This window comes from Delphinapterus leucas, chromosome 12 (genome assembly GCF_059928025.1).
Source record: "Delphinapterus leucas isolate spDelLeu-1000000601 "Yukka" chromosome 12, BTC_Dleu_Yukka2, whole genome shotgun sequence".
Classification (NCBI taxonomy): domain Eukaryota; kingdom Metazoa; phylum Chordata; class Mammalia; order Artiodactyla; family Monodontidae; genus Delphinapterus; species Delphinapterus leucas.
The window spans coordinates 81,634,332-81,658,922 of record NC_143140.1 but is presented as its reverse complement, the minus strand read 5'-3'; the positions used below and the strand labels follow the sequence as shown (position 1 = coordinate 81,658,922).

The following is a 24,591-nucleotide window of genomic DNA, read 5'->3' as shown; positions in this document are numbered from 1 at the left end:
ACTTTCTAAGGATATTAATATCCGGCACTCAGAAAGGTAACCTGGAGAAAGGCTTTGTAACAAGGCTTTTTAGTCCCGTTGTTCGCTCATTCTTAGAGGCTGTCAGGAAGCAAAGAGCCTCTTTGTGTTGTTTTATGAATCATGGCTATTTGATCTGCGATTACATTATATGAACTAAGATGAGGTCACTATTTAAGCCTCTTATTTTTAAGGACCAAAGGCGATGCCTGACCCAGAGTTCCAAAGGTGAAAGGGGAGGCAGTCACATGTGGGGTCTCACAAAAAGGACAGTGTCCTCGCTGCCTGGTCCCGATTAAGGGTACACAGTGCCTCCTTAGAGACTTTGCTAATTAACTGCAACCACATACTTGACGCATAACTTTTAAGGAACATTCCCTCGGTGGACAGACAGAGATAAAAGGAATGCAATCTTCAGAGGTAACCCACACAGAATTTCTTATGATTCAACCTAGAACTATTTGGGAGATTTCAGAGTACTGTCAACTGGGGTTGGGGGGTGGGGTGTTCCCTTTACTCTTAGATACGGATCAGAAATCTGCTGGGTGGCGATCACAATTCCCCTACAGGAATGGTGCCCAGAATTGTGGGTTTCAGAGATCAATCAAATACTGACATAATTTTTATGAACTGATATGGGTTTGCCAATTTAAAAGTTTGCCAGTAAGAATATATTTTTTAAGAACCCAATGTGCTACATACCATAACCATATTACTTCACAAAAGAAAGAAGGTTTTAAGCCTGAGAAAACATCAGGAAGGACCTAATATTCCAATCCATGATAGTCCTTAAATAGCATTATTAAAAACTTATTAAAAAAACCCTTATGACAATGAGCTTATTTTACTCATTTCATTGCACATGAGTGGAAATCTCACTGCAGAACAATGCCAGTGTGCACAGCACTGTTTGAGGATCATTTATTAAAAAGCACAAGCCAAGAGCATTCTAAGCTCTTGGAAAATCCAAGAAGAAATGAATTGCTGACTGTCTTACCAAAGCTGGGAGAATACCCTGGCTAGTGCTGGTAGCATAGGACAAAATATTAAATATGCTTTAAAAATAGAATTTAGGAGTTGGGGGTTAAAAAAAATAGATCAGTGATACCCATCATGAAGCTCTTTTGCCAGCAAGCTCTTGAAGAGCTCTGACTTCTATCTGATCACAGCAAACTGGAGGGGGTGTTTGAGGCACATGGCCCCTTTGGTTAAGGTGGCCGAACACGCTGCAGTGGAGCCTAATCGACATGACCATTACAGGACTAGACTCTCGCTGCTGAATCTTGGCCATGTGCACGGCAGAAGGTGATGGAGCCTTCAGCCATTGTGGACAGTCTCAGCACCAAGCCGATGAGGCACTTGTATAAGAAAGAATACCAAGCACCCCCAACTTTGTGTGCTGCAGTCCTTGACTAACCTGGCGCCATGCTACCATTTTTAAGACAGTAAGAGGAAGCACTACAGATTATTTAACTCTTGACTCCACTGCTGCACATCCAAGAACAGTTTCAATGTTTCTGGCTGACTAGCAGGGGCTAAAGATCTCACACACACAGATAAACATGGACACTACCTGTATTAGACAAATTTATAACCATAAAAGTCAATGATGTATGTACTCTCACCATAATTACAGTTAACGTCCTACCCAAGGACATTAATTCAATTTTTGTAGACCACAGAGTAGATTAAGCCAAGTTCAGCTGGTGGGACATACACCAGCTCTCGAGTCAAGGTGAATAATTTCAAAAGCCTAAGCTGGATTTTCCCCCCTAAATGCACAACTTTTACCTGTTCCGTGTAACGATCTATTTTGGATTGTGCCTCCGGAGACAGTTCAATATCTTCGGCTCCATAGACAGCCTGGGCGATGGTTCTTATCTTTTCCACAATTGGAAGCTGGGAAAACACAAATGACAACAAAATCGTTACCTTCAAGCTGGTTAAAGAATTAAGGGAGAGCTTAGTGAGATTTTCTGTAATTGCTTAAAATTCACTACCAGATTCCCTCCTCATCAACTGTAGTATTTGAAGCAAACACTTTCCTCTTCTATCATCCTTAACGTCCTGAAATTTTCAGATCAGAGATCAACCAGCAAGTAAGAAGCCTTAGATGTTCAGCCAGTTCAGAGGCTGCTTATCTAGTTAAATCATTCTTATCCACTGCATCCTTTTAAAAAATGTAGTTTATACTATGCTTTTTAGTGATCTTTTAAGTCAGAACATAAGTCTCCTAACTAAACAGTGCTGGTGTTTAAGTGGGTCTCAACTTGGGTTATATGACAGAAATGTAGCAGTTCTAAAGGACACATTTTTTTTTTTTTTTTTGGTGAGCAGGAATGGGTTGAGATTTTAATATAAATGCTAATGTGATCAAACACTTTATTGGAAAACCAGAGGTTGAACCTAGTGTCACTTTAGCAAATTATGAGACAACAAGGAGAATGGGAAAAATCTGAGAAGACTAGATATGGGCAAATAAGTGTGTGGGGAGGAGATGGAAAAATCTTCCACAATGTTGGATGCAACACTTGGATATAGGTTGCTAGTGAAATACTAAAAGTGGCCTTCAGAAACAAGGATGGTTCATTAGGAAAGGAATGTGCCATGGATAAAGTGATTCTTAATTCAAGCAAAGCATTTGACAAAATTGTTCCTAATTTCACTGTGGGTAGAAAACACATAGGTATAATGAAGACGGTTGGTGGATGTACTGTTCAGTGAAGGGCTGCTGGACCAAGTGCTGATGGAATGGACGTCAGCCAAGGGGCAGAAGCCTCTCATGGCCCACCTCAAGGACTCTGCTGGGCAGTGGCAAATTTGCATGAATTACTGCTGATATATACCTAACAGGAGAAAATAAAAGCTAGCTCTGCTCTGCCAATCTGATAGTACCCCAAATTAGTTTAAAATGTATTTTTTATTACTACAGTTTTTATTACTGTAGAGTTGCTCTGTGGTCTGGAACTGAAATACTGGATGTTTCAACAAATAAAAAAGAAATGAAGGTGCAAGTCATCATGATCTTTCGCTGAAGGACATAAAAGAGGATCTGAATCAATGGAGAGAAATACTTTGTTCATGGGTGAGGAGATGCAATACTGAATAGAGGTCGGTCTCCCAAACTTAATCTATTAGTTCAATCCAATTCCAATAAAAATCCCACGAGCACTTAGGTTACTTGGCCAACCAATTTTAAAATTCATAATGAAGAGTAACGGCATAAATAGGTAAGATAACTTCAAAAATAAATAAAACCAAAAGAACAAAGATAAGGGACCTGCCATACCAGGTATCAATCATACCACAAAACTATGCTGATTAATTCCATGTGGTATCGGCACAGGACGAGATGATTAATCAAGGGAAGAAAACAAAGAACACAGAAGGACACCTCAGCAGGTGTGGGACAGTATATAGTAGACATGGCACAAAACAGGGAAAGGACTGACTATTCAACTGACTTTTGGCTGGAGAAATAAAATTAAATTCCTGCCTTACACCAGGCCCCTAAATAAGTCCAATATGGAACAAAGGCAAAATCTTCAAAATCAAAACTCTACATATTGGGGGAAAAAATTGGGGAACTCTCTTTATTATCCTGAGGTACGGAAGGATTTCTTAAACAAGGTAACAACAGACTCCGCCTTAAAGGAAATGATTTATAGACCTGACATCAAAACTTAAAGTTCCTTGTATTAAAAAAAAAAAGACATCAGAAATAAGGATAAAGCATAAGGAACAGTCTGGGAGAAGATGCTTGCAAATATTTAAAAGATTAGTTACTAGAATGCATAAAACTCCCACAAATTCAGAAAAAGACAAACAAATATTTAATACTAGGCAAAAGAGTGACTAATGACAATATGAAAAAATGCCCAATCTCATTAGTGATCAAGGAAAGGCAAATTAAAATGATGAAAAACCAATTTACAACCGTGAGATCAGCAAGACTGAAAGTATGAGAATTTCAAGTGTGGGTGAGGATGTGGGGAAGACGACCCTTCAAAGTGCTCTTGGTTGAGATGTTAAAGGTCTCGCCTACCATGACAGCTTCCTAACTGGTTTCTTCACTTCTAACACCACCACCCCCACTCTACTGCAAGTCTAACCTTCTTAAAATGTACCTAAGTAAGAAAAACTCAAGATCACCTCTGCTAAAACTCCCTGAGCGCTCTAAGATCTATCTCAAAGGCCAGCATCTCCAGGAAGCCTGTACTGACCGTCCTCAAGCACACGTGGGCGTTCTCTTCTTTGCCATCCGATAGCCCTGTAATGCTCTGACCTGGGTGTTACATGGCACCAGAGGTTCAGCAGGGCCTGGCAATGAGTGGCTGCTAGCAAAGCCCACGCCCTGTTGGGATGTACTGATGGACCTCCGATGGTAAGAGCGCCAGGATCAAACTCTGATGCTGAAATCTACCGGGTGGCAAGGGGCCTTTTGTAAACCATGTCATAAGAGAAATCAGAGAAGAATCTCCACTTTAGTACTTCCCTGGTGGCGCAGTGGTTAAGAATCCGCCTGCCAATGCAGGGGACACCAGTTCAATCCCTGGTCCGGGAAGATCCCACATGCTGTGGAGCAAGTAAGCCTGTGCACTACAACTACTGAGCCTGCGAGCCACAACTACCGAACCCGTGCTCTAGAGCCCGCAAGCCGAAACTACTGAGTCCGTGTGCCACAACTACTGAAGCCCGCGTGCCTAGAGCCCGTGCTCCGCAACAAGAGAAGCCACCACAATGAGAAGCCTGCGCACCGCAAGGAAGAGTAACTCCCGCTCGCCGCAACTGGAGAAAGCCCGCGTGCAGCAACGAAGACCCAACGCAACCAAAAATAAAGTTGATTCTTTTTTTTAAAAAAAGAAGAATCTCCACCTCTAGAAGGGACAACTCTAGAAAGAAATGATCATTATTTTCCAGGAAGGCAGAAGGTGAAGCAAGGACAGAAATTAGAAGGAAATGTTTAAGGAAAAGCTATAATAACCAGAGCTGTTTTACTCTGGCAGAGTTCAGGGTAAGCCGAGTATGGCTCCCGGGTTGTTGCAGGAGAATTACCGCATGAGTGCAAAGTCGAGTCTGGGCTAGAGAAAACCTCGAGTGTAACTTCTAATGTAAAAGATTCCATGTTCATTAGCTGAAGAATTGAGAATAGCCTATAAACTCTTTGAGGTCAAGGACCACCTCTTGTTCACGTAGAGGTGGGATACAGTACAGCCCCTGGACTACAAGAGTAGGCTCTCAATATACAGTTGAATAAATGGAATAAATATTTTCTGACCTTCCTGTTGACAAAGCAAGGATTCCATGTGATGTGACAGTTACGCTTTTTCAGGGGAAGGCAGCTCACAGAATATGGTGTCACCCGAGCAGTGTGATAGGTCCCATGCAACCCGGCTCACCTGGGCTCCTCCAGCCCTCCAGAGCAGCTCAGGTGGGGGGTTTGTGGGCTGCTGTGGGACAGGAGGGTTAAGGAAGAACGCAGCCCCTTAGATCTGGCTGAATCATGCAACCTCATTCCTAGTGGGAGAGGTGAATATGCTGCTGTACTCATTTCACTGCAAGCACTGAAGCCACGCAGTGTGTTACAAAAATCACGCTGCACAAACCTTACGTAATATTATTATGACGGCGTGAGGGCAACAGGGCTAACTAAAGACTTATGTTTGCCCTGGAAGTGAAACAAAACAACAACAAAACAGATTAGCACTACTCATGACACATTTAATGAACAGAATGCACTATTTACTGAACTCTAGATTGATCTGAAAAGGAAAAGTGAGCGTGACTTCTCTATAAGATAATAATTGAAAAAAACTCACACGTGAACAAGGTAATAGTAAATGGATGACAATGAAGGAATTCGTGTGAGTGGGTATTTAACTGACTTGTTTTTAGTTTTTAAACACGAAATTTTTTTCAAGGAATACATATATTTAATTTTCAATTGTGGTAAAACACACATAACAGAAGATTTACCATCTTTATCACGTTCAGGTGTACAGTTCTGTAGTGTTAAGCACATTCCTGCTGCTGTGATGCTAACCTTCAGAACCCTTCACCCTGCAGAACTAAAACCGTACCCGTGAAACACTAACTCCCCGTTCTGTCCTCCCCTCAGCCCCTTGCTACCACCTTTCTACTTTCTGTCTCTATGGATCTGCCTACTCAGGGTACCTTATATAAGAGGAATCATACAGTATGTATCTTTTGCATCCGGCTTATTTTATTTAGCATGAACCTCAAGGTTCAACCATGATGTAGCATGTTACAAATTTCTTTCCTTTTAAAGGCTGAATAATATTTCACTGTATGGACATACCACACTAAAAAAAAATCCATTCATCCACTGATGGACACGGGTTGTTTCCACCTTTTTGCTACTGTGAATAAGGCTGCTATGCTAAAAGTGGGGGGGGGGGCGGGAACGGACAAATATTTCTCTTCTAGACTTCAATTCTTTGGGGAGTAAGGAAATATACATTTTTATCAACAACGAAACTGCCTTCCTGTCTAATGTTTTCTTTTTTAAAATAAATTTATTTATTTTATTTATATTTATTTTTGGCTGCCTTGGGTCTTTGTTGCTGCACGCAGGCTTTCTCTAGTTGAGGCGAGTGGGGGCTACTCTTTGTTGCGGCATGCGGGCTTCTCATTGCGGTGGCTTCTCTTGTTGCAGAGCACGGGCTCTAGGTGCGCGGCCTTCAGTAGTTGTGGCTCGCGGGCTCAGCAGTTGTGGCTCGTGGGCTCTAGAGCGCAGGGTCAGTGGTTGTGGCGCACGGGCTTAGTTGCTCCGCGGCATGTGGGATCTTCCCGGACCAGGGCTCGAACCCGTGTCCCCTGCATTGGCAGGCGGGTTCTTAACCACTGCGCCACCAGGGAAGCCCCCTGTCTAATGTTTATTTGAAAGTGCTGTGGAAATTTCAAGCAGGTGCCAGGCTGACTTTGTGAACTGTGTAGTTGTGGTCTTATTTCCTATGGGAAAACTACAACCACACATGACAGGACGACTCAAACAGAAGGCAGAGCAGGGGAGCAGGGGCTGGCGGTGTGAGTGAGTCCCAGTCAGGTGACTTGTTTCCCCTCCTTACCCTCAGGTGTCAGAGCCTGGAGCATCCCAGCAGCCACCATGACCAGCTCCCGGTATCCTGCACTTCCCATGCCCCAGCCTCAGCCTTGTCAGCCCCAGAGAAGATGACACTCCCTCGCGGCCTCGACATGCACAAAGCTGTCCAAAGTGAGCCTACGAGAGGGACCATCACCACCTGGTGTGTGCCTCACAGCCCCACACTGGATAAATAATGTGCTTCAGCTCATGGAGCTAGAAACCCCAAGACCAAAACTCTCTTGAGACTCCTGCTACAATTATTCTCTTTCACCTATGTGTACAAGTAAATAAATAAAAAGAACATCTCGGTTAACACAACTTTTGGGTTTAATATAAAAACTGAAACCTGCCCTGATAAGGCAGCTCCACTGCATACCTTCTGTTTATATTGTGACAGCCGGAAAGGAACTTCCTGCTGTTTCTCTCCTCGATTTTGGCGAGCAGTGTAATCTTTAAAGAAAAAGAAAAAAGCCAAATTCATGTCCAGTAATCTCGATCTGAACTTGACATTCACTTGTACTGCTCATTTTAAGTGGTAGTTTTTATAAAACAAATAAAATGGTAAAATAAATTATGAATGGGTATGCATTAATCATCCCTGGCTTTGCTCAAACTTCCTAAATATTTACAAATTTATCTATTTGCCACCTCTTTCCTCCTTACATCCCTGATGTCTAGGATAGTAACTTCCAATCAGTAGGCCCTCCACAAACATCTGCTGAATGAACAACCATCTGTGGCAAGTACTTTCAAGATGTCATGGTGTACAAAGAATTTCGGAGATTTTGTGTACAAAGAATGTCTCATGGGGTGGGGACAATGACGCAGTAAGGTGTGACGGAATGGAGTGTGTGATAAAGCCTCTGCCTCTACGTTACTACTAAAGTTGGAAGATCACAGATTGCAGGGGACGGCATGGAAGTCAGCATAAATTGGTAAGACCTAAAAGGGAACTTGAATGGTGCTTGAAGGATGTGAAAGATCTTAATAAGCAATAAAAGGAAAGATTATTTCACACGAGGAGAACGGCACACATCAAGGTGTGAATGGCAGAAAGACAAGGCTTTTTCTGGAAAGAGGGACTGCTCTATGTGTATTATGCTCAACATACTCATATAAGCTACTTCACAAAGCCTGGCGTCTATACTAGGATCTTTGATCATTTTGGAACTAACATTATGTTAAATCTCCATCTTCACCAAGAATAGAATTCTGAACGTATTCATTAATTTCCTCCCAAACCTCTTAAACGTATAAAAATAACTGAAATACTTTAGAAGAGAGCTTTCCGATGGAAACTTTCTGTGATGATAGAAATGTTCTACAACCATGCTTTCAGGCTAGTAGCCACCAGCCTCATGTGGCTAGTGAGTAGTTGAAATGGGACTAGTGCAACTGAGGAAATGAGCTGTTAATTTTAGTTAATTTAAATGTCAATAGCTTCCTATGACCAGTGGCTACTGAACTGGGCAGCAGTTCTTTCTAGCTCTAGAAAAGAACCCTGAATGGGGGGGTCGTATTGTCTATGGTCTTTCGCTTAGAGTACGCCCACCCAGAATCCTGGCTGAGTGACACCAGGAAGGTAGGCTGGAGGGTGTAGGGGTCTTCACTCTTTACCACATTCCTTATGTAGATGTGGTGACCCAGGCTAATAGAAGCTACCTTACTCCAAGTTAGATAGCATATCCTTCTTGAAAAGAGCACTGGACTCATTACACATGCACCCAATGTTCACTGCCACACTATTGACAATAGGCAAGACATGGAAGCAACCTAAGTGTCCATTAACAGTCGGATGGATAAAGAAGATGTGGTACATATATACAATGGAATACCACTCAGCCATGAAAAAGAATGCAATAATGCCATTTGCAGCAACGTGGATGGAACTGGAGATTATCATACTAAGTGAAGTAATTCAGACAGAAAAACACAAATATCATATCATTTATATGTGGAATCTAAAAATATGATATAAATGAACTCATTTACAAAACAGAAATAGAATCACAGACAAAGAAGACAAATTTACAGTTACCAAAAGGGAAAGGTGGGGAGGGATAAATTAGGAGTTCGGGATTAACATATATACACTACTATATATAAAATAGATAAAACAACAAGGTACTACTGTATAGCACAGGGAACTATATCCAATATCTAGTAATAACCTATAATGGAAGAGTCTGAAAAGAATATATATATTCTTTTCTGAAAAGAGTGTACGCGTGTGTGTGTGTGTGTATATATATAGCTGAGTCACTTTGCTGTACACCAGAAACTAACCCAACATTGTAAATCAACTATACTTCAATTGAAAAAAATGAAGCTGACAGAATTGAGGAAAATAAAGAAGGATGAAGGCTTTATGATATAGTGGCGTCTCATCTTACTTAGATGTCAGGTTCTAAAGTCAGCAGCCCTGCAGGTCTCTTAGAAGACCCATGAAAACATGACACAATACTCTATTATCAATATTCCGCTATCTCTTAAGCACATAACTGTTGAAGTGTTGAAACACACTGCTGTTTCCTCAGCCATTACACTGAATGAAAACTACACCGTTCTTTTGTTTTACCGAAGCCTAGGTTGGAATTCACATAAGTTAGGTGTTCCTGCGCTGTGCTGTTGGCTTGAAGTACTTCAATGCTCATGAAATATTTAAGGAGAGGAGTCAATTAGTAAATTTATAAGTCGAATAAAAATCTCTGGACATACAGTAATTATTTCAACTTGTATTTTGTATTTAAAATGAAGCATGAATTTTCAGTGATCTACAAGTGCAGTTTGGTAAACGGCCTTTCCTGTACCTCAAATAAAAGTATGTCATGCGAAACCAGCTTGCACCAGGGGCAAGGGCTTCACTACAACATGCCCTGGTGTCACGGCAGCAGCCCTGCGTTGTGAGCGAGAACAACAGCCCCTTGTGTCTTTGACACAAAGCATGTCGCTGGCTGGAGACCAGCACATCTGAGCTACCCAAGGTGTACGTGCTGACTGCCATGAGCCAGCTCCCGGCGTGGCTCGTCCCGCTGGCTTGTTGGTCCTGAGCAACAGGTCAACCCAGAAGAATCCCAGAAGAATCTCGCTCTCCTGAGACAACCAGGACACATGTTGGAGATAGCTGGGGTCTGAGAAAGGAAAGAGGGCTCATCGCCAGAAAGTCTGCATTTGTCCATGTGAATTGATGATACGGAATTCACATTCAAATCACAAGGGTGACCTTGTACACTCGTTTTTGTTTGTTTTTTGCCTTCAGTTTGATTTATTTCAGGTCACAGGAATTTTCTCTCTCCAATTTCCTGTAGTTGGACATCTTGAGGACTATATGTCATAGGACCAAATATGCAAAGGGATCAACATAGTGTCTAACAGAGCAATCTTGAGTGATATACAGAGGTTTGTGTTTAAAATTTGCTCATTGAATATGAATTCATTTGAATTTTGTTTCATCTAGTGGGAAAATTTTAGATTTTTACTCCTAGTTGAGGATTTTTTCCTCACTATTGTTCTCTTTTTTGATTCTTAATTTTATTTAAACAATTTTTAAAAATTTTATTTTTAAAAATAAAGTGCTTATTTTATTTATTTATTTTTATTCTTTTTTGCAGTACACGGGCCTCTCACTGCTATGGCCTCTCCCGTTGTGGAGCACAGGCTCCGGACCCGCAGGCTCAGCGGCCATGGCTCACAGGCCCAGCCGCTCCGCGGCATGTGGGATCTTCCCAGACCGGGGCACGAACCCGCGTCCCCTGCATCGTCAGGCGGACTCAACCACTGCGCCACCAGGGAAGCCCTTGTTTTGTTTTTTAATTCTTATTTTATATTAGAGTATAGTTGATTTACAATGTTGTGCTCGTTTCAGGTGTACAGCAAAGGGATTCAGTTACACGTATACATGTATCTGTTCTTTTTCAAATTCTTTTCCCATTTAGGTTATTACAAATATTGAGCAGAGTTCCCTGTGCTGTATACTCTTTTTTTTTTTTTCCTTCGGTACGCAGGCCTCTCACTGTTGTGGCCTCTCCCGTTGCAGAGCGCAGGCTCTGGACGCGCAGGCTCAGCGGCCATGGCTCATGGGCCCAGCCGCTCCACGGCATGTGGGATCCTCCCGGATCCGGACACAAACCCGCGTCCCCTGCATCGGCAGGCGGACTCTCAACCACTGCGCCACCGGGGAAGCCCTGTGCTGTATACTCTTAAACAGAACATTACAGCAACGCCAAAAGAAAGCAATATACAGGAATAGGTGATTTTAATGATCTCACCCAAAGGAGGGGGAAGGGCTGGTAGTGGCCTGAGCACTTGCTTGGCCTAATGATATGCACGTATGACACACCTGTTGTTCCTCCTGGCATGAAGTTACGTGCAAACCTCAGTGTGTTGTGAGACTAATATGAATGAACACGAGGTGCAGCCTGGCCTCTGTTTTCCTGGGCAGGAGTCATACCTCCCTCATTCATCTACTGGAGCAGTGCTGTCAAAGAAAAATCTTCTGGTCTAAGATTAAAAGTCTCACTCAAGGGCGGAGTAAACTACTTTCATGAAAGTAAAAATAAATCATTTTCTGAAATAAAATGATTGCTAAGACAAATCCCTAACCTCTCAGATCCTGGGGTGAGTGGAAGCCTGTGCTGTTTTGAGTGATTTCCTACCCCAGTCCTAAGGTTGTCGTTTTCCTTTTCAAGTGGTCTTTAATACACCTGTGATAATATTTAAATAATGTTGCTTGCTTTTCAGGCTGAGAAAACGGATGCTTTCCCTACTGAGTCTTCTCGTGTCATCTGAATTTAAGTCAGAAAGACCAAGGGATGCATGGAGTGACGGTAGAAGGTGACCAGGTAACACGTGGTGGGACACTGACAGTTCATTTTACATCCCTGTCTTTCTTGCTTGGCCCATAATTTTGGATGAAATGCATTTCTAGAAACGTTTGCCATAGTGACATTCCATTTTTTGTTAGAAGAAAGCACTTAAATGAAATCAAAGGAATCCTTGTGACATGTACAAGTGAAATGGATATAGACCACTGTTTCTTTCTCATCAGGTGCTATTTCTAGCTTCAAGGAGACAAAGCTGTGGGATGCTCTGCCAGAATCACAAAGGGCTGAATAGGATGCATTGAGAAAGTTGGGTTGGATCTAACAGTAGGTTCAGATCTGAAGAGACCTGTCAAACACAGATGGGTGAGGCAGCGGTAGGGGTAGGCCAAGGAGGTGAGTGATACACTGCTGGCCAAAGGAGTCTGGACAAAGAACCTAGAGGCCAGTGTTGGAAACAATCTAGTTTTGATAGCGATCTAAGAAGTGTTTGCAGAAGGATGTGGTATTGAGGCAGTGTGGGAATTTGGAGCTGAATCATGAAAAGGAGGCAAGAGGAGAAGAGGCTGATGAGGGAAGGGCTAGAAGCAGTTCAGGGTGGATGACCAGAGCTCAACCAGAAATAAGACAGCAGAACATGAGAGCACAGGGAAGAGGCACGGATTCTGAATGAGATACTTAACTGACTGGAAATATAAGGGACAGCTTCCTACAAAACATGCCACACATTCAATTGCACAAAAGGAGGAAAGGAGAGGGGCTGAAGAAAGGACTGGTGGGAACAGGCAGACCAAGGGCAGGTCTGAGGACAAGCAGGAAAGAGCCAGAGGAGGTCAAAGGCCTTGAGAAGGAGACAACAGTACAGGGATAAGGGCATAAAAAGAAAGGTCATCATCTCTGGTGGGGCTAATGGCAGGCTCTAGGAGGGCTCACGCCAAGGAGTACTTCCCAGAACTTCTGCTGCCAGTGTTCCTGTCCTCACGGTGAGCCACAGCCACCCCCAGCCTCTGCAGGACACCGTCCAACACTAGCAGTATGCTGAGTTTTATATACACAGAATCACATCACCAGCAAGAGGGCAGACAGCAGAAGCAAGAACTACAGTCCTGTAGCCTGTGGAACAAAAACCACATTCACAGAAACATAGACAAGATGAAAAGGCAGAGGGCTACGTACCAGATGAAGGAACAAGATAAAAACCCAGAAAAACAACTAAATGAAGTGGAGATAGGCAACCTTCCGGAAAAAGAATTCAGAATAATGACAGTGAAGATGATCCACGACCTCAGAAAAACAATGGAGGCAAAGATCGAGAAGATGCAAGAAATGTTTAAGAAAGATCTAGAATTAAAGAACAAACAAACAGAGATGAACAATACAATCACTGAAATGAAAACTACACTAGAAGGGATCACTAGCAGAATAACTGAGGCAGAAGGACGGATAAGTGACCTGGAAGACAGAATGGTGGAATTCACTGCCGTGGAACAGAATAAAGAAAAAAGAATGAAAAGAAATGAAGACAGCCTAAGAGACCTCTCGGACAACATTAAAGGCAACAACATTCACATTATAGGGGTCCCAGAAGCAGAAGAGAGAGACAAAGGACTGGAGAAAATATTTGAAGAGATTATAGTCTAAAACTTCCCTAACATGGGAAAGGAAATAGCCACCCAAATCCAGGAAGTGCAGAGAGTCCCATACAGGATCAACCCAAGGAGAAACAATCCGAGACACATACTGATCAAACTGGCAAAAATTAAAGACAAAGAAAAATTATTGAAAGCAGCAAGGGAAAAATGACAACGTACAAGGGAACTCCCATAAAGGTAACAGCTAATTTCTCAGCAGAAACTCTACAAGCCAGAAGGGAGTGGCATGATATACTTAAAGTGATGAAAGGGAAGAACCTACAACCAAGATTACTCTACCCGGCAAGGACCTCAGTCAAATTTGATGGAGAAATCAATAGCTTTACAGACAAGCAAAAGCTAAGAGAATTCAGCACCACCAAACCAGATCTACAACAAAAGCTAAACGAACTACTCTAAGTGGGCAACACAAGAGAAGAAAAGGATCTACAAAAACAAACCCAAAACAATTACGAAAATGGTCATAGGAACATACATATCGATAATTACCTTAAATGTGAATGGATTAAATGCACCAACTAAAAGACACAGGCTTGCTGAATGGATACAAAACAAGACCCATATATACGCTGTCTACAAGAGACCCACTTCAGACCTAGGGACACATACAGACTGAAAGTGAGGGGATGGAAAAAGATATTCCATGCAAATGGAAATCAAAAGAAAGCTGGAGTAGCAATACTCTTATCAGATAAAATAGACTTTAAAATAAATAATGTTACAAGAGACAAGGAAGGACACTACATAATGATCAAGGGATCAATCCAAGAAGAGGATATAACAATTATAAATATATATGCACCCAACACAGGAGCACCTCAATACATAACGCAACTGCTAACAGCTATAAAAGAGGAACTTGACAGTAATACAATAATAGTGGGGGACGTTAACACCTCACGTACACCAATGGACAGATCATCCAAAATGAAAATAAATAAGGAAACAGAAGCTTTAAATGACACAACAGAGCATATAGATTTAATTGATATTTATAGGACATTCCATCCAAAAACAGCAAATTACACTTTCTTCTCAAGTGCGCACGGAACATTCTCCAGGATAGATCACATCTTGGGTCACAAATCAAGCCTCAGTAAATTTAAGAAAATTGAAATCATATCAAGCATCTTTTCTGGACACAACGCTATGAGATTAGAAATGAATTACAGGGAAAAAAACATAAAAAACACAAACACATGGAGTCTAAACAATATGTTACTAAATAACCAAGAGATCACTGAAGAAATCAAAGAGGAAATCAAAAAATACCCAGAGACAAATGACAATGAAAACACGGTGATCTAAAACCTATGGGAGGCAGCAAAAGCAGTTCTAAGAGAGAAGTTTATAGCTATACAAGCCTACCTCAAGAAACAAGAAACATCTCAAATAAACAATCTATCCTTACAACCTAAAGGATCTAGAGAAAGAACAAACAAAACCCAAAGTTAGCAGAAGGAAAGAAATCATAAAGATCAGAGCAGAAATAAATGAAATAGAAACAAAGAAAACAATAGCAAAGATCAATAAAACTAAAAGCTGGTTCTTTGAGAAGATAAACAAAATTGATAAACCATCAGCCAGACTCATCAAGAAAAAGAGGGAGAGGACTCAAGTCAATAAAATTAGACATGAAAAAGGAGAAGTTACAACAGACACCACAGAAATACAAAGCATCCTAAGAGACTACTACAAGCAACTCTATGCCAATAAAATGGAGAACCTGGAAGAAATGGACAAATTCTTAGAAAGGTATAACCTCCCAAGACTGAACCAGGAAGAAACAGATAATATGAACAGACCAATCACAAGTAATGAAATTGAAACTGTGATTAAACATCTTCCAACAAACAAAAGTCCAGGACCAGGTGGCTTCACAGGTGAATTCTATCAAACATTTAGAGAAGAGCTAACACCCATCCTTCTCAAGCTCTTCCAAAAAATTGCAGAGGAAGGAACACTCCCAAACTCATTCTATGAGGCCACCGTCACCCTGATACCAAAACCAGAAAAAGATACTACAAAAACAGAAAATTACAGACCAGTATCACTGATGAATACAGATGCAAAAGTCCTCAACAAAATACTAGCAAACAGAATCCAACAGCATATTTAAAAGGATCATACACCATGATCAAGTGGGATTTATCCCAGGGATAAAAGGATTCTTCAATATACGCAAATCAAACAATGTGATACACCATATTAACATACTGAAGAATAAAAACCATATGATCATCTCAATAGATGCAGAAAAAGCTTTTGACAAAATTCAACACCAATTTATGATAAAAACTCTCCAGAGTGGGCAGAGACGGAACCTACCTCGACATAATAAAGGCCATATATGACAAACCCACAGCAAACATCATTCTCAATGGTGAAAAACTGAAAGCATTTCCTCTAAGATCAGGAACACGACAAGGATGTCCACTCTCACCACTATTATTCAACATAGTTTTGGAAGTCCTAGCCATGGCAATCAGAGAAGAAAAAGAAAAAAAAGGAATCCAAATTGGAAAAGAAGAAGTAAAACTGTCACTGTTTGCAGATCACATGATACTATACATAGAGAATCCTAAAAATGCCATCAGAAAACTACTAGAGCTAATCAACGAATTTGGTAAAGTTGCAGGATACAAAATTAATGCACAGAAATCTCTTGCATTCCTATACACTAATGATGAAAAATCTGAAAGAGAAATTAAGGAAATACTCCCATTTAGCACTGCAAGAAAAGGAATAAAACACCTAGGAATAAACTTATCTAGGGAGACAAAAGACCTGTATGCAGAAAACTATAAGACACTGATGAAAGAAATTAAAGATGACACAAACAGATGGAGAGATATACCATGTTCTTGGATTGGAAGAATCAATATTGTGAAAATGGCTATACTACCCAAAGCAATTTACAGAGTCAATGCAATCCCTATCAAATTACCAATGGCATTTTTTACAGAACTAGAACAAAAAATCTTAAAATTTGTATGGAGACACAAAAGACCCCGAATAGCCAAAGCAGTCTTGAGGGGAAAAAATGGAGCTGGAGGAATCAGACTCCCTGACTTCAGAGTATACTACAAAGCTACAGTAATCAAGACAATATGGTACTGGCACAAAAAGAGAAACACAGATCATCGGAACAAGATAGAAAGCCCTGAGGTAAACCCACGCACCTATGGTCAACTAATCTATGACAAAGGAGGCAAGGATATACAATGCAGAAAAGACAGTCTCTTCACTAACTGGTGCTGGGAAAACTGGACAGCTACATGTAAAAGAATGAAATTAGAACACTCTCTAACACCATACACAAAAAGAAACTCAAAATGGATTAGGGACCTAAATGTAAGAGCGGACACTACAAAACCCTTAGAGGAAAACATAGGAAGAACACTCTTTGACATAAGTCACAACAAGATCTTTTTTGTTCCACCTCCCAGAGTAATGGAAATAAAAACAAAAATAAACAAATGGGAGCTAATGAAACTTCAAAGCTTTTGCACAGCAAAGGAAACCAAAAACAAGACGAAAAGACAACCCTCAGAATCGGAAAAATATTTGCAAACGAATCAACGGACAAAGGTTTAATCTCCAAAATATATAAACAGCTCATGCAGCTCAATATTAAAGAAACACACAACCCAATCCAAAAATGGGCAGAAGACCTAGATAGACATTTCTCCAAAGAAGACATACAGATGGCCAAGAAGCACATGAAAAGCTGCTCAACATCACTAATTATTAGAGAAATGCAAATCAAAACTACAATGATGTATCACCTCACACCAGTTAGAATGAGCATCATCAGAAAATCTACAAACAACAAATGCTGGAGAGGGTGTGGAGAAAAGCAAACCCTCTTGCACTGTTGGTGGGAATGTAAATTGATACAGCCACTATGGAGAACAGTATGGAGGTTCCTTAAAAAACTGATTTAGAATTACCATATGACCTAGCAATCCCACTACTGGGCACACACCCAGAGAAAACCATAATTCAAAAAGACACATGCACCCCAATGTTTATTGCAGCACTATTTACAATAGCCAGGTCATGGAAGCAACCTAAATGCCCATCGACAGACGAATGGATAAAGAAGTTGTGGTACATATATACAATAGAATATTACTCAGCCATAAAAATGAACAAAATTGGGTCATTTGTTGAGATGTGGATGTATCTAGAGACTGTCATACAGGGTGAAGAAAGTCAGAAAGAACAACAAATATCGTATATTAACTCATGTATATGGAACCTGGTAAAAAGGTTCAGATGAACCAGTTTGCAGGGCAGAAGTTGAGACACAGGTGTAGAGAACAAACGTATGGACACCAAGGGGGGAAAGCTGCGTGGGGTGGGGGTGGGGGTGTGATGAATTGGGCGATTGGGATTGACATGTATACACTGATGTGTATAAAACTGATGACTAATAAGAACCTGCTGTATAAAAAAATAAGTAAGATAATATTCAAAAAAACCCCAAAAACAAAACAAAAATTAATTAATTAAAAATAAAAAAAGAAAGGTCATCCCTTCTCCTTAGACTGTTGTTTAGCAATTACTATGAAATACAAAAGACATACAGAGATGTATGTTTTAAGTTCTATGAATTAAAACTACGTATATAGTATTTATGTATACATTTTTATATATTCTAAATACATGGAACTGTATATATTTAAAATGATTAAAACGGGAAATTTCATTTTACATATTTTTTTACCACAATTAAAAAAAATATACACATACACACACGAACACACATACTCTATACACATACATACAAGTACTTATACATATGCTTTTTTATTTATTTCCTTAAAATTTGAGGCTCCGTTTGCTGGCTGATGCCCGGAGTCCAATGAAAGGATAACTCAAAACCCTACCAACAACTGGTTTGAATCCTTAAAAAATATAACATACATAATTCCTCAATAATCAACGAACTCCCCCACCCCTCAATCCCCTGCCAGCAGGGAAGAAAACACTCCTAAACGCACAGGCAGTGAAAGTGCAATAGTGCAGAAATCTGCGGTGCTGGCTGTGGCCCTAGATGGAGTCTTCCTGGTCTGTTTTGATCTCCCTTGCTTCTAGCCCTGCTGTGATCAAGAGAATGGCTTCACACAAGGAACAGGAAAGACCTTTTAATAAAAACAAACACCATCTTCTCATGCTGTCAAGGTTACACCTCTAAATGTTTACGAGTTTAGAGGAAGGATATGGAGGGATGTGGAGATGGTTTTCAACTTTCACTCCTGACTTAACAAACAATATTCAGATGGACTTTCGGTGGTGCCATACATTCTTTGCAAAAGCTACTGACTTTCTATTAAATCACTAATAGCTCCCAATTCTAATGGAGAAAGAATGCTAAATGTCTTGCTTTGATTTGGGAGTACCTTTCTTTCCTGGTGCACTAGGGGCTGCTAATTGCTGGTTTTAACACAGTTGAACAGGAAACCAACCCTGGAGCCCCACCTCCAAGTTACCTGAGTTACAAGACAATTCTTGAAGGTCAATTCAGGAAACCCCTTCTCTTCCTGAAGTGAAAGTGACAGAAGGAAGAGCTAACATAGATTACCAGCCTCCTATGTCCCAACATTTTACTCCAGTACATTTCATTTGGTCCTCACAGCAACTGGGTGAAGTTGGTGTTAATATCAGACACTATTTTATAGATAAGAAAGCTGAGGCTCAGAGAGTTGTCCACATTTATATCCATAGTGGGAGGTCCCATCGAGATTTGAACTCTGTTTGCAAATGAAGTTACCGACAACGGATTAGTCTCCAAAATATACTAACAGCTCATAACAGCTCTATGTCAAAAAAACAAACAACCCAATCAAAAATGGGCAGAAAATCTAAATAGATGTTTCTCCAAAGAAGACATACAGATGGCAAAAAGCACATGGAAAGATGCTCAACATCACTAATTATCAGAGAAATGCAAATAAAAACTACGGTGAGCTATCACCTCACACAGGTCAAAATGACCATCATCAAAAAGTCTACAAACAGTAAATGCTGGAGAGGGTGTGGAGAAAAGGGAACCCTCTTGCACTGTTGGTGGGAATGTAAATTGGTACAGCCACTATGGAGAACAGTATGGAGGTCCCTTAAAAAACGAAAAATAGTTACTCCTGGGCATATATCAGGAAAAGATGAAAACTCTAATTAGAAAAGATACACGCACCCCAAAGTTCATAGCAGCATTATTTACAATAGCCAAGACATGGAAGCAACCTAACTGTCCACCGAAAGAGGAATGGATAAATAAGATATGTGGTACATATATACAGCAGAATACCACTCATCCATAAAAAAGAATGAAATAACGCCACTTGCAGCAACACGGATGGACCTAGAGGTTATCATACTGAAGTAAGTCAGAAAGAGAAAGACAAATAACGTGATATTGCTTCCATGTGGAATCTAAATAAATGATGCAAATCAACTTATTTACAAAACAGAGACAGATTCGCAGCCATGGAAAACAAACTTATGGTTACCAAAGGGGAAAGGGAAGGGGGAGGGATAAATTAGGAGTTTGGGATGAACATACACGCACTACTATATATAAGATAGATAACCGACAAGGACCTACTGTATAGCACAGGGAACTCCACTCAATATTCTGTGATAACCTATATGAGAAAAGAATCTAAAAAAGAGTGAATATCTGTATACGTATAACAATCACTTTACTGTACACCTGAAACTCGCACAACATTGTAAGTCAACTATACTCCAATTAAAAAAAAAAGATGCGAACTCAATTCTGAATGACCCCTTTAACTATAATACATTACTTCTTCCATCGAGTGTCCATTTGTCATGGGGCACGTCCCTCACCTTCTCTGAACTCCTATTTCTGCATTTAAGATGCAGAGTGGAGCTCACACACCCCATGGGATTGGATGAGATATACTTGAAATTATGTACGGAAGAGGGATTTGTTAGCTAATAAAGTGTAAATACAGATTCGTTTTTTCATCTGCTATTCTGTTTTCCTGGGTGCTTGCAGATATGGAGATATATTGGTCAACTGTAAAGATATAATTGCCAAAAGTAATAATAGAAAAGATAGGTTTTGGGGAGGACTTCTAACTGTTCCTTAAAAGGAAAGGGGGCTGTGATCATCATTAACGGTTGAGAGGAAATGACGCAGCGTAGTTCAAGTTTAAATATATCAGTTCTCACATGATAAACTTCCTCTGAACAATTAGGCCACTGCCTTCTATTCCATATTTTAAAAATTATTATTCTGGGAGATTGGGATTGACATATATACACTAATATGTATAAAATAGATAACTAATAAGAACCTGCTGTATAAAAAAAATTTTTTTTTGTTCTGAAATAATCAACAGCCACCTCTAGTACCATGAACAAAAGTTGCCTCCTCTTGAATTAGAAGCTACTCTGGTAAAAGAGGTGCAGAATTTTCTCTAGAGAACAATGGCTGCTTCCCTCAATTTTGCAAAGTTCAGCACAGACTCCCGAGTCAGAGGAGCAGCTTGTTTCTCGCTTTAACTAATGGAACCGTCATCAGAAGGCCTCATGCTCTGCGAGTTGTCCGGCCTTACAGTGTCACTGAGGTCAGGTAAACACTATTTCTCTCGAGCTGTTCCTCTTTCCCTTTGGGGTTTTGAGACGATTTCTACTCCCCACACAAAAGCAGTCATGCCCTGTGCTCCGACACTATTTCCAGTTTCTCCGATGAGCTCAGGTGTCTTTCTCCTGTAACACGAGACTGGGGCGGGGCTGGAGCAGGAACTAAGAGGCCATCAATCCTGCGCTGAATACATTCTTGGTGGAATAGAGTCTGGGATGATAGCAAAAGGCACACAGAAGCCCAGTTTGTGCAGAGAAGCAAAGGCAGCAGGGTGTTTTATCCAAAAGCATTTTGTCACTTCTTTTTTTCCTGTTGGGCAGTCTGATACCTAATTGAGCTGTCTAGCATCAAAGGGCTACTCGTGGGGGGAAAACAAAGGGAATTAAAGGGTTTCAAGAAAACCATTATTACTTAAATAAAAATTAAAAACACAAAAGAAAGAAAAAAAGAAAAAGAAAACCATTACTTAGTCCACAAAGGCTCACCAACACTGACTATGCACGTAATTGTGGCAGGAGGGAGGTTGAGCTCTGTTACTGCCTGCAACGATGACTTCAGATTTCCTATACCGTTACAAGACAAGATTGTAAATGGTCTTATATTATCGAAAATCGACTCACCAGCGTGAGCGACAGAGCTATCAAGGAGACAGTCCCTGGTGAGCCAGAAGCAGCAATAGCTCTTTTCATAAACTGTCATGTAGCAATAATAGGCTGCGCTGCTGATTCTCTAAGGAGCAATTACGCAGCTCACGTCTAATTTCTGTGTTATAAGAAAAGGGAATGTATGTGGGCAAAGGAGGCAAGAATCCTATCAAATATGACTTTAGACCACATTATTATAAAACTGTTCCCCTTTTCACAGAAGAGCAGACATTTTAACAGCATTATCTCCACAAAAAATGGGAATTCAGGAAAAAAAATTATGATATTGGTGGAAAGGAAAAGGGTTCATTTAAGGGATGGTACATGTTTAAGAAAGCACAACTCACGAAACATTGCTTCTATTTACTGACCTTTTCACTTTGGATGGTTTCCTTGAAAAAGCCACACTTTGTGAAATCATTCGTTTAAAATCTGCCATTGCGGGGCTTCCCTGGTGGCGCAGTGGTTAAGAATCCGCCTGCCAATGCAGGGGACCCGGGTTCTAGCTCTGGTCCAGGAAGATCCCACATGCTGCGGAGCAACTAAGCCCGTGTGCCGCAACTACTGAGCCTGCGAGCCACAACTACTGAGCCCACATGCCACAACTACTGAGCCCACATGCCACAACTACTGAAGCCCGCGCGTCTAGAGCCCGTGTTCCACAACAAGAGAAGCCACCGCAATGAGAAGCCCGTGCACCGCAACGACGAGTAGCCCCCGCTCTCCCTAACTAGAGAAAGCCCGTGCGCAGCAACGAAGACCCAACGCAGCCAACAAATAAATAAATAAATATACTAAAAAGAAACAAACAAACAAAAAAACTGCCATTGCCACTCAGAGTGGGGTGGTTCACGATCAGAGTGGGGCGGTGGTCTGAGGGTTTCCTGACAGTCGTTTGTGTAAAAGGGCCAAGAGCTGCACCAATTCATAAGGGCTGCACCCTCATGACCTAATCACCCTCAACCCAGCAAGGCTTACCTGGGCATCAAGGCCCAGGAAGGAACACAAGATTACCTTGGCCAGCCACCATCTGAGTTGGCTTCCTTCCCCGTGATGAGCCCACTGCAGGGCTGCATCTACATTACGCTCAGCGTCTCCAGAGAACAGCTTCTAATCAGGACGTCTTTCTTCCTGTAGAACCCAAGCCCACTGCCCTCCCCACTGCCGCATCCTGCCCCACCACCTCTGTAAGACAGAACGTTAGGGTCTCTCATAAAATGACCTTTGAACACGACACACCTTTGCTGAGCTAACCATCCTAATTCGTTCCTGAAATCCTTCCTCCCACAGTCACCAACTACCTGCAGTGACCCCACTTGGCAGGGATTCTTTGCCCATCGTGGTGCTTCCGCTGGTGGGTCACTCAGTTGCTGCCCGTTTGAGAGGAATCCTCCCCAACCCAACTCCCACTTTTGAACCCAGTAGTGGATTCTGAATGACACAGCAGAATGATGGCTTCCGTCATTCCACACCCCCCCCCCCTCAGCTCTGCCTCTGTCTGGCTGTGGGACATAGGGCAGGTTACTTAACCTCTGTTTGCTTTATTTTCCTTGTATGTAGAACATGGGAAAAGCAACAGTTTCTACCCATCGGGGAAGTGAGGACTAAAGAAGTTAACAAGCACAAAGTGTCCGTATGCCTGGCAGACAAGAAGCCCTCCTTGGCTTAAAGTTATCATCGTGTTCTTCATGATGTAACTCTAGGCTCAAGACTAACAGAATTTGTGAGGGATGAAGGAACCAGAGAAGCCACCAGTTTGAAGCCTGAGCACTCTGGCAACCAGGGACTCCCTATGAGGACAAATCCAACAGCCAGAGCTGGAGCCAGCAAATCCAGAGTGGAGATGTTTGGGTGGCAGCAAAGATGAACCAAGAAGAGTGAGGTCCCGAGAAGTTCAGATATTCTGACTGAACCCTCATTATCCAGCTGTGCTTAAAAAATATACTAGACAATCCAGCAACTCCTCTTCAGCGTATATGCCCAAAAGAACTGGAAGCAGTTTTACACACATGTTCACAGCAGCATTATTTATAATAGCCAAGAAGTGGAAGCAACCCAAGTGGCCACTGACAGATGAATGGATAGCAAAAAAGTGGCATAAACATACAATGGACTGTTGTTCAGCCTTAAGAAGGAAAGAAGTTCTGACATATGCAATAACATGGGTGAACCTTGAGGACATTATGCTAAGTGCGTGCTACGGACTGAATGTTTGTCTCCCCCCAGATTGGTATGTTGGAGCCTAATTTCCAATGGGATGACATGTCAGCATCTGAGGCCTTTGGGAGTGATTAGGTTGATGTCATTAGGAGATGGGGCTCTGGTGTGATTAGGTCATGTGGGTGCACCCCTCATGAATGGGATTAGCGCTCTTATAAAAAGATAACCTAGAGAGATCCCTCCCCACTTCCACCATATGAGGATACAGTGAGAAGACTCCCATCTATGAAATAAGAAGCAGGCCCTCATCAGACATCGAATCTGCTGATGCCCTGATCTTAGACTTCCTAGCCTCCAAAACTATGGGTAATAAATGTGTTGTTTATAAGCCACCCAGTACTACGGTATTCCTTATAGCAGCCTGAAAAGACTGAGACAGTGAATAAGCCAGTCAAAAAAGGGACAAACTTTATGGCTTACTGGTATGAAATAGCCAGCAACAGAGGAGGAGAAATGGGGAGTTAGTGTTTAACGGGCACAGAGTTTCGATTTTGCAATTTGAAAAGAC

The 24,591-nt window shown here is 41.4% G+C and overlaps 1 protein-coding gene across 6 annotated transcripts in view; it reads right to left on the bottom strand.

Annotated features, from left to right (window-relative positions):
• The window catches only part of MTHFD1L (methylenetetrahydrofolate dehydrogenase (NADP+ dependent) 1 like), a 225,912-nt gene that overhangs the window by 78,523 nt on the left and 122,798 nt on the right, over positions 1 to 24,591 (bottom strand). For all 6 annotated transcript variants that reach the window (XR_016395253.1, XR_016395255.1, XR_016395254.1 and 3 more), the window contains one exon: positions 1,810 to 1,917. Coding sequence is in view for 3 of the 6 variants with exons in the window: in XM_022559240.2 (XP_022414948.2) it covers positions 1,810 to 1,917 (108 nt within the window). In the remaining 3 variants the exon portion in view is untranslated. The remainder of the gene's footprint in view (positions 1 to 1,809; positions 1,918 to 24,591) is intronic.